The sequence below is a fragment of the Electrophorus electricus genome, chromosome 1 (assembly GCF_013358815.1).
Source record: "Electrophorus electricus isolate fEleEle1 chromosome 1, fEleEle1.pri, whole genome shotgun sequence".
In the NCBI taxonomy this organism is placed as follows: Eukaryota; Metazoa; Chordata; class Actinopteri; order Gymnotiformes; family Gymnotidae; genus Electrophorus; species Electrophorus electricus.
The window spans coordinates 7,039,589-7,050,470 of NC_049535.1; the positions used below are offsets into that span (position 1 = coordinate 7,039,589).

The window sequence follows — 10,882 nt, forward strand, 5'->3', positions numbered from 1 at the left end:
AGTTGTGAATATTTTTAAGTAGTTAATATCGCACAAATTACTGACCAATTATGGGGTGGAACCCAAAACAGCAACATGTTTCGCCCAGGAATTTATTTTGGTTTGCACACTCGAGGCTGTGAATTGATTTTTTCCTGCAAAACTGATGAAGCACTGTCTTGTCAGTACTGAATCAGTAGTTTGCGATTCAATTGAAATTCTGCAAACTAATATCAGCAGCTGGTTTCAAAAATTATTCTTCGTTGCATATCGATTTTTTAACGGAGATACTACATATTTAACTAGCTAGCTATATCGCTGAGATTCAGAGCAGCCGATGGGGGTGGGACGTTGCTAGCTAGCGTAACACAATCTAGTCGCGCCTGTGTGACCTGTGGGCTCCTCTAAAACCAGGTAAACGTCCGTCGTCGGTTTGTGGGTAGTCCGTAACTTGTGCAGGCTGTCAGTTTGTGAAAAGTGACAGGTGCTGGGTTCTTCCTCAGTTATGGCTACTGCCAGAAGCGATGGAGGGGCGTCAGAGCACATCGATATCTACGACGACCTAAACACTGAAGAGGTAGGCGGGAACCGGGGCCCGGCACAGCAACGGAGGCCAACTAACCGCTGTGTAGCAAGCAAGTCTGTCTGGATTTTGTAAAGCAGGGTTGAAATGTAAAAAAATAAATTTAAAAAAGCTATTTATAATGGGTAACATCAACTTACTGTGTCATCTAGATACACTTAACTTTACTACCTAGCCACTGCGCTTACTTTTGGGGGTCTGTATTGTAGTCTAAGGTTGTCACGAACCATTTTAATTCGATACAAAAGTTTAGCACTGTAATATGACGTCGCAATGCATAGCCAAGCAAAAGTTGTTTCTCTATAACTAAAAGAACTTGAAGCATTTCAAAGCTATTTGGCCATAGAGAGTTCTCTCCAAACTAAAGTAGTTCCATGCATACAGTTAGAGCTTATTCTGGCCAAATGTAAACTCACCAGGGAACTTGGTTTTACCCTCAGCGCTAGAATGGAATATATAGGCTACATTTTTAATGTATTACTTTCAAATCAATGCAATAAAAAAAGTCTTTCGTTAAGAATCAACAGAATATTGCATGATTGGAAAAGTAGCCCCAAACAAAGCCAACATTTATAACATGCGTTCCTTTCTCTGGTAAACACAAAGTATTTTTTTCCTTTAAATGAGACACATACTTGTCACATGGTTTAAGTTTGCTTTGTAACCTGTTGGCATTTATTTTCTCTAGTTATTTAGCCCACTTTCTAAAGCTGGATAGAATCTTGATGTGGTGCCATGGGAAACAGTCCATTCATCAAACCTTTGTCTGCAGGCTGGTGACTTTCTAACAAGTGAGGCTGATGCTCTCTATGACGATGTGTTGACCGGATCTGTGAGTGGTGAGAGGCCATCAGGAAAGGAGCATTCTAAGGAGGTCGCTGAGCCAGCCATAGTCTACACATATAAAGGATGCATGGGAGAAAAATCCAAAAGACTTGCTGTTTATGTGGGCAACTTCTCCTGGGTGAGCTAATTTCATCCTTTAGTGCTGGCATGAGTAGAACAGTTGATTATGTTATACCTACTGCTGTATCATGGGCTGAATCGCTCGTTTTCACATCTCTTTTCCTTCGTTCTCTCTGATTGGTCAACTGTCATCTTTATGAATCCTGACCCAAGTGGACCTCAGACAGAGATTTAATATCAATGGCAAGAACACTAGGGGTTAAAGATGTTGTGGAGATTAAGTTTGCTGAGAACAGAGCTAATGGTCAGTCAAGAGGGTGAGTCTTCCCCCCCCACTCACCCCACCCTATCAACGCTCTCTACCAATCATGCCTATTTTTAAGACAGTTCTCTCTCTGCTCCTCACAGCTTTGCTGAAATGGTGGTGTCTACAGAGGAGTCTTTAAGGCGGCTAATTGAGATGATGCCACAGTGTCAGATTAATGGAGAGAAAGTGGACTGTCGCTTCGCTACACGCCAAAACTTGGCTGTGTTTGAAGCTCAGGCCAAAAAGCGTGAGTGTTTCCTTCACAGGATGATCTGCACTCTTGCAAATCACTGAACTGTTCTGATGGATTAAACAGTGAGGGCCTTGTTCTGCCATTGTAAGTAACAAGCTAATGTCAGGCTAGGTCAGCATTTTAATGGTAAAATCCCAATGTACATTATGTTCTCCACACAACACCCAGTTGGCAGTATCACTGCACATAAAAAGCATCCAACCATTAGCAACATTCTGTAGTGATGAACAGTGCAGAAATATCAGCACAGTAACCTTACAAGTAGTGATTGGGGTGGGGACAAAGCAAAAAGTCTTGGAACAGTTTTAGGGATGTATCTCAACGTGTCCTTATAAGCACTTCCTGACATTTCAGGGGTCTAAGAGCAAAAACTACAAAGAATTGGGCCACTTTGCTTGGTCACCAGTGTAATGTTATAATATAATTGTTTTTATCTTTCTGGCCAGGCATACCTCAACGCTCAAACTCCAAAGCCGAGTCAGAAAAAGCTGATGGGCGTTCGATGATGATGATGTCCCCTACAGATCTGCAACTGCCCCCTTTCCCCCCAATGTACCCCCTTCCCCCCAATATAGCCAAGCCCCCTTCCCTGATTCCCTCCTTTTTTAACCCTCCTCTACCTTTTCCCCTTCCTCGCCTACAGACTCCACCCATGCCACATCTTTACCCCCCACCCTCTCCTCACATCCCCAGCACACACATCCCATCTCCTCACATGCCCAACACACACACACCATCGCTACATATCAACCCTGCCTTCTTCTCCCCCGCCCAAGAAACCCACAACAGCAGCACAGCCTACAGCCGACACAGGTGAGGATAAACCATTATCTTCACCTAGATAGACTTGAAAAGACTTTCATAATGAGTGAATGTTGAAAACATTTATCAGTTATTGTCTTAAGGACTGCTCATTTTTGTATTTTCTCTGCTCTGACACACTGCTCTCATCAAAGCCTTCATAATTATATCACAGGTGGAATTGGGTGTGTCGGAGCATGGAAAACAAACATATGCCATGCATGTGGTCTATAGTGCTGGGAATAAAACCCACTGGCAAGGTGTTATTAATTAACACTGCCTCAATTTCATCTTATCTGCCATTGCCAAGAGATGACGTTATTACGTTTTACACATAGCTAAAGGGGAGGAGGTATGGGTGGTGTGGGGTTTAATCTGGGTGATAACTTTGTCAGTACGTGTGTAAGGAGAGGCGGAGTGCGTACAAGTATATTCTACAACCTACAACCTGGTGTTCGCCAGGGAGGGAGATGTTCCTTCTGCGCTCCAGTCAGAAGGAGAGTTTGAAGAGCTGATGAACAGGAACAGGACCATTGCAAGCAGTGCCATCACTAAGGCCATGTCTGGAGCCACTACAGGTTACAGCTTCACAGCTTGCATATGTTATACCATTCAATGGAATCTCATTTACAGAGATTCCATTGAATGCTTTCAAAGTATCTTGATTTGAAAAGAATTTGGTGAGTAGGCAATGTTTGAGACCCTATCAAAGGACAAAATCAGCAGAATGCATAGGTAAAAATTGAGCAGTGATCACCTTTAAACAATATATTTATGGATATAAATATTAAGACTTTTGTCACAAATATTTCTCCTTTATGTCTTCCTCCCTTTAGGTGATATTTCTATGGCCATTGAGACCCTCCTTACAGCCATAGCAGTGATCAGACAGTCTCGGGTATACAGTGATGACCGGTGCCGGGCACTTGTTGATTCCCTGAAAGACTGCCTCTATTCTATAGAGAGCAAGTCCTATGGATCTCGGTGTGTGTTCACTTTTGGACCATTTGTTCCATGTATACTTTTTATTTTAAAAATGTTAGGCAAGAATGCACATTGATTTAATCATTAATTTTGGCCCTGTATTGCTCCTTCACAATAAATAGTTAGGCCAATATGATAGCACCTGAGAGAATTTTGGCCAGCGTCTCACTTATCATTATATGCCCTCACCCCACCTAAATAAACGCAAACTTTACAGGAAGAGGCACCGGTCTCGGGAGAAAGAACGGGGCCGTGAGCACATGCAGAGCAGAGAGCAGAGCAGGGAACGGGAACGCTCACACAGCCAGAGTTGGCCCGACAGAGGTGCGTTGCGTCGGCGTGGCGAGCGCTCGATCAGCGTGGAGCGAGAACGGGCACGCGAACGGGACCGCCATCGGGAACACCGAGACAGACATCGCTAGGTTGGCCGGTTCCCCTCCCTATTCACCCAACACTAGATACATGTTTGCTGCATGCTTAACTTGGTGTCAGTGGAAATTTCAAATGAGGCCATCATTTATCTGTCATGTAGCTGCACGTACAGTGTCTGGTCATAGTGCTGGGGTCAAATTGCCAAAGCAGTTGTCTGGCTCCACCAGTCGGGGGGTACCAGTGCACTGCAGATATGTGTCTCCTTGCTCTAACCGTCTTAATTAAGGTAGTTATCAAGCCAGTCTTGAGCAGGAAAAAATAAAATGTTGAGCATATGGGATTCCCAGCACTGCAACTGAGAACCATTGCAGTAGAGAACATACATTGATCAGCCATAACCTTAAAACCACTTGCCTAATATTGTGTAGGTGGGACTTGTTTTTCCAACATATCCCACAGATGCCTGATCAGATTGAGCCCTGGGTAATTTGAAGGCCAAGCCAACACCTTGAACTCTATCATATTCCTCAAAGCATTCCTGAACAATTCTTGCGGTGTTAGGGCACATAAACCTGCCGAAAAAGACCATTGCCGGGAATACTGCTTCCATAGAGGGGTGTACTTGGTCTGCAATGATGTTTAGGTAGGTACATGTCAAAGTAACATCCACATGAATGCCAGGACCCAAGGTTTCCCAGCAGAGCATTGCCCAGAGCATCACACTGCCTCTGCTAGCTTATCTTCTTCCCATAGTATATCCTGGCACCATCTCTTCACCAGGTAAGCAATGCACATGCACTCAACTGACCACATGATGTAGAAGAAAATGTGATTCATCAGACCAGGCAACCTTCTTTCATTGCTCAATGGTCATATTCTAATACGTGTCCATTGGCTATGGATTTTTGGCCATGGACAGGGGTCAACATGAGTACTTTGACTGGTCTGCGATGCATGTGTTGACACCTTTATCATAACCAGCGTTAACTTGTCAGCAATTTATGCTATAATGGTTCTTTATGTGGAATTGGAACAGACAGGCTTGCATTTGCTCACCACACACATAAATGGGTGCCCATGACCCTGTCACTAGTTCACCTTCCTTGGACCACTTTTGGTTGGTAGGTACTAACCACTGTATACTAGGAACACCTGAGAAGACCTGTGATTTTTGGAGATGCTCTGACCTAGTGGTCCAGCCATCACAATTTGGCCCTTGATGCTCAGATCCTTATGCCTGCCGATTTTTCATGTTTCCAACACATCAGCTTGAGGAACTGATTGTTCACTTGTTGCACAATGTACCCCAACCCTAAACACATACTGTTGTAATTAGATGTTATTCACTTCAACTGTCATTTTAATGTTGTGGCTGATTGGTATACTTGCACACCTTCCCAGTTGACTTTCTCAACCTTCTTTAACTGTTTCAGAGACTCAAGTTTGCCTCAATTTACTTTTAATCTGAATTCTTTCCAGATCGTTGACACAGCTCAGGACCTTAAGTGTGTGAGAGAGAAACTGCTGGTGAGTCTGCGGGGGACCACAGGGACAACGCCCCAGAATTCATTCCTCCATGCTGAACACCAATACCCTTCACAACGCCTTAGTCCATATCACATTTCATTTTCATCAAAGTTTGTAAATTTCCATTGTCTTTACTCTGTAAAAAGTACTGTAAAAGAATTGAAGTTTCGATTGCAAAATGGAATTTTTCAGTGGCTACTGACTGTTCATACTGTGGTACTACCCTGTTTTATTTTGTTTAACTTAGTAAAGTTAATACATTTTTTCCCCTCCATTGTACATTTTTGTAATAAAATGCTACTGTATGGTTAAGTAACTTTTTTTTAAATTAAGCTTTATTTTATGTGCCATGACATACATACATAGATGGCAGGCATTATAGTTGTAGGCCTCTTTTTAGCTCAGAGTGATATCTAAAATGTATAAGACCTGACTGTACTTCAACGAGTATTAATGTCATTAAGGTAAGGTAATACAACTATGAGCTCATCAGCAGTTAAAAGTAATGCTCTACATTTACTTAACTTTTTGAGCAAATTGTACTTTGCAACTGGACAGACCTATATAATGAAAAGAACAGGAAAACATTTCGATGTGGGAATTCAAATGATTACATTTATGAAAATTTGCACACAATATATTCTTTACTCCAAGGCTCACATTTCTGTGTGAAATATATGTCTACCCACCTCTGGAGCTCATGTAAGTTTTTGTGTATTTTGCACAGTACTTCCAACATCACGTCCTCTCATCATTAACGAAATTCTTATAAGCTCCACACTTTATTTCTAAAACGTTATCTAAAGCAACGAAAAACAATGAATTGAGTGCCTATAATACAAGTCCTCAACACAATACATCCTTATAGTCACCCAGACATGGGTGACAGCACGCAGAGATCATCATGCTCGCGGTTTGAGAAATGCCGCAGTTTCAACAAGCGCAAATCCATGAAGTCTATTTTTCCAGTGGCGCGTAGTTCAACAGTTTCTCGATGAGATCAACGTGGGAAAGCAGCATCCTCCGACAACAGTATCTTTTCAAACCGAGCGCGTCCAGGGCGTCGCTGGGTGAACACAAATGAAGTTTTGATCACTAAAAATGTATAATTTCCAAACGAACTGCGCGCGACATCTGATCATGATTTGGGATTTACCCTTCTGTGTATTCAGCCTGGAGAAGCCCCAAATATGCCTCCCACTTGTTCCCAACAATTTTCCCACATGTGAAGCATCTGATCGGAATAATCATCGTGATGCGAAGGAATGGAAAATCTGATTGAACAGGAAACAAGAGTTTAGAAAACACCGAAATCAGGATATATACATTAGACAAAAAATACTACGAAATACTGACAACGCTAGCTTTAAAACTGCGTTACTTTAGCTAGCTAGGTTAGCATAGCTAACTAACATTAACGCCACTCGAATATTAAAGGTTTTTATACGACCATCCACATTTCCTAGTCACGAATGATTCGAGGTATGTGTGTGTTATGGTTGACTATACTTTAGTATGTTAAAAGTTTGCTCTTTACCACCGATATGTGCGCCTTCTTTCCACGATCCTTACGTGCAGAGGAAAACAAACGTGTTGAAATGTTTGCTCCGGCTTGTTCATGTGAAATAGGCACCGGAAGAAACGCGTAACCAAGAATATATCGTTCCTTACAACTGAGAACTCCAGGAAAATAGATTCCCTGATTTCTCTCTTTCTCTCACACACACACACACACACACACACACACACACACACACACACAATCAATAAACAAGGCCAAACGTAATTATGGTTTAGACAGCCTAATGGGGCACTAGTTTTAGTTACCATTTTGTTTGTTACTGTCTTAATTTTTGGGATGAGTCATAAAGATTATAGCCTACTTCTGAGCAGAGGATAGATGATGTCTGTTCAGTCCTTGCCTTGTGAAATCTGGAGTAAAACAAAACTTGGTCTAGCTATGGGTCCCAAAAGATAATAAGATATGTCTATACAGACATCAAATCCCAGTATAGAAGAGCACAGAGACAATTATTTTACATTGTGTCATTTTAAAACAGCCTTTTAGAGCTTATACTGACAAGAAAAAATTGCTGTCAATGACTTGAATAAGTTAAAAAAAAAAAAAGCAAATAATTTTTTTAAATGAAATGTAGAAATATTTCACACAATTTCTAGAATTAAGGAACTGGTTTCTGATAGATGCTAGTCAGTAAAATCAGAAATCTATGATCATTTAAAAATACATCGGCAAAAATATGGATCATAGTTCTTTAATAAGGTCAACAATTCACAAGGGAGCCATCTTGTTTAACATTACACAAGGACCAGTGGATGGGCATTTGGAGAGGGTCTGTGCAAAACCAACACATTAATATTAAGAAGCAGTTATCCATATAATTAACACCACCATCATAAAGACAGCCACCATCCACAGAGTTCCCAGTCACCATCACTGCTTTGTCTCAGTACCACTGCTAGTTTAAAAAGTACTATCAAACAGTACTATCAACTTAGCCCATTTGATCTACAGAGTTCTATTGGTATTATTGCATTACATACGCACTTGAGGGAAAGGAAAATCCTGTTGTATGTAACAGCTGGCAACATGACTAGTCATAGACATTTTTGTATTGCGTGCATATTTTGGTTATTTCGGATCATGACCATTTTAGCCCAGGTGTCCTAGTGAGACAGGGTTAGAATGAATGTGATCTGCATCCCCATAATGCATTGTTTTCACATATTTTGCAATCATGTGAGACATTTATAATGATCAAAATTAATATCTACTTGATACAAGAACTGACATTGAAAAAAATAGTAATAGGAAAAATAAATAAATAAAAAGTTGAATTACCTTTACAGGAAAATACATACACACATAGATAAGCATAATTAAATACTATTTTCCAATTTTTTTTTGCTTGTTTTTTTTTGTTTGTTTGTTTGTTTGTTTTTTACAGGAATTCAGTAAGCAGTAATCCATCAGTGCAGTTTCTATATCTAGGGCATGCACCTACATACAATCACACACCTACTTTTTCTTATTACACATACTGATTTTGGCTATCTCTCGAGTACAAAGTGCATAATGTTTTAACCTCATGGCTAACTTACTCTGAGACAGGACTTAGTGCTTTGAAACTTTACCTTACTTTACCAATCAACAGTCTGTCCATCTATCTCACATCTGTTATAGACTATGATCTTGGATTACACCACTTTATAACCATATTACTAAACTGAAATATTTTACAGTAATATTGCACTTTATTTTAATGATAATTAACATCTACATTGTCATTATAACATGGTTAATTGTAACATTTTTATAGCGCATCTAGTATATTAGAGATGGCAGCTAGGATGAACTTCAAAAAAGAGTCAAGAGAAATGCTGCACATAAGTGCAAGATAAACGTGTGTGTGTGTGTGTGTGTGTGTGTGTGTGCGTGCATGCGCACACACGTGTGTTTGTTATGGGAGGTTGGTTATTTATTTTGTGTTGTGCTGTGTTATTTGTGTTGTCAGATGTTCAAATGATTGTGCATGGTCACATTCATACCTGAATGTGCCTTGAGCAAGCTTGCTACTATGGCTATTACCAATATCACTACTAGCATCAAAATCTAAGCACTGCTTGAAAATGAAGAAGCACAGTGGCTCCGCACCCCAGCATATAAACACCACCCCTCCAATAATATGTGACCCAATCACCCATTAACCAATCAACTAATCACAATCATTTATTCTTGGCTAATAAGATTACGCCCACCAATACAGCTCCAAGGGCAATAATTGCTCCACCAATGAGGAAGGGTTTCAGGTTCTCCAGGATCTCGCAGCTGCTCCCTGCTGCTTCGCTCCCCTCTGACACACCCTCTGGATTAGGAGCTCCATCTTCTGATGATTTTTCTGGTTTAGCAGATGGGTCAGGGTCAGCCTTTGTAGGGGTCACGGAATCTTTCTTCTCCATCTTTGGAGCTGATTTCACCCCACTCTTGGCTTTAGTTTCCATGTGGATGTGTCAGAAAAGAACGTTGACCTTTATCTGTCTCCTGGTATGTTTGGAAGTGCCTACACAGATAAGTAGTGAAATGTGCCGAGAGAGAGAGACTCAGAATAAGAGGAAAGGAAGCAGAAAAATGTAATTCCAGTAACACAAAGATTACAACAACAGAGCATCCCTCTCCTTGCTTGAAAACTCTGAGTTTCAGAAAGTGCATGACCTTGAAATGCTGTAATGTATAACAGAAACAGAAACAGAAATCTTATACTATTGCATTTGTGTTCGTTTGTGTTCGGCTGCTTGCCAAATGGCTGCTCTCGGGACAACAGCCAATAAAGTTGCTTTGCAGGAAAAGTGCACATCTGTACGTGCGCACACTCACAAGTGTGCCTGTGTGTGTGTGTGTGTTGTCGGTGGTGGTAACAGAGATCAGGCGTGCACATTTACAAAAGGGCCTGGACAGAGACACCCCCCCCCCTTGTGCTCTTACACACGCGTGCACGCGCTGCGTGCACAAACAATAGAATATGTGTTACCCAAATAGTGCAGCATGAGACAAAGCTGTGACTACTATGGCTGCAGCATGCACAAGGGTTCCTTATAGTCTGCCTCTATCCCTGCCTCTCGTTCTCTCTGTGTAAAACTGCATGAGTCATATGCTGCACTGGAGAGGGGGGGGAGGGGTGGACTGGAAATCAGGGAATAAATTAAGGAAAGAGCGAAAAGTTGAGCCCCAAAAGAAAACAGGAAATACAGAAGAGAGTGGTCGGCGGGCATGCAGAACTGAACTGAGGACAAGGTCTTGATGGGCTTGCAGAGATGCAGGCCTGGGGAGACACCGGAGGGCCTAGGCCCCGAGGCCCCTCATCTTCCCCGACCAGAAACAACAGCACAAATAAAAGCACACTGACAGAGCCTACCTTTGTCTTCTTCTTTACGTTGTTGTTTATTCCTCCACAGCCTTGAGAGGAGCGACGGAGTGACAAAAGTAAGACCCTGGATCTGCAGTCAGGGCTCGATTTCGACTTCAAGGAGAAATAGAGAATGAGGGGAAATGCAATGATGGAGGATGCAGAAATCAGGGACTGGAGGACAGAGGGGAGGAGGGGTTTGGGCTGTACCACTTTGGCTAGGAGTGGAGGGTGTAGGGGTGAGCTGT

The 10,882-nt window shown here is 41.8% G+C and overlaps 2 protein-coding genes and 1 long non-coding RNA gene across 3 annotated transcripts; 1 reads left to right on the plus strand and 2 right to left on the minus strand.

The window, feature by feature from the left end:
- Positions 1-84: 84 nt before the first annotated feature.
- On the plus strand, positions 85-6,365 carry LOC113569869 (cleavage and polyadenylation specificity factor subunit 7). Its single transcript, XM_026997945.2, has 10 exons — positions 85-393; positions 483-556; positions 1,335-1,526; positions 1,682-1,785; positions 1,877-2,022; positions 2,475-2,841; positions 3,292-3,407; positions 3,666-3,813; positions 4,031-4,235; positions 5,665-6,365. Exons 2-9 carry the CDS (start codon positions 485-487, stop codon positions 4,233-4,235), a joined length of 1,350 nt encoding a protein of 449 aa, XP_026853746.2. The 5' UTR covers positions 85-393; positions 483-484; the 3' UTR covers positions 5,665-6,365.
- On the minus strand, positions 6,209-7,360 carry polr2l (RNA polymerase II, I and III subunit L). The gene is made up of 3 exons (XM_026997947.2): positions 7,250-7,360; positions 6,869-6,986; positions 6,209-6,778 (listed from the first exon to the last, which is right to left on the minus strand). Exons 2-3 carry the CDS (start codon positions 6,961-6,963, stop codon positions 6,670-6,672), a joined length of 204 nt encoding a protein of 67 aa, XP_026853748.1. The 5' UTR covers positions 6,964-6,986; positions 7,250-7,360; the 3' UTR covers positions 6,209-6,669.
- Positions 7,361-8,650: 1,290 nt separating this feature from the next.
- Positions 8,651-10,819, minus strand: LOC113569799. The gene is made up of 2 exons (XR_003409835.2): positions 10,644-10,819; positions 8,651-9,791 (listed from the first exon to the last, which is right to left on the minus strand). It is a non-coding gene; the product is annotated as an uncharacterized LOC113569799 (long non-coding RNA).
- Positions 10,820-10,882: the final 63 nt, after the last annotated feature.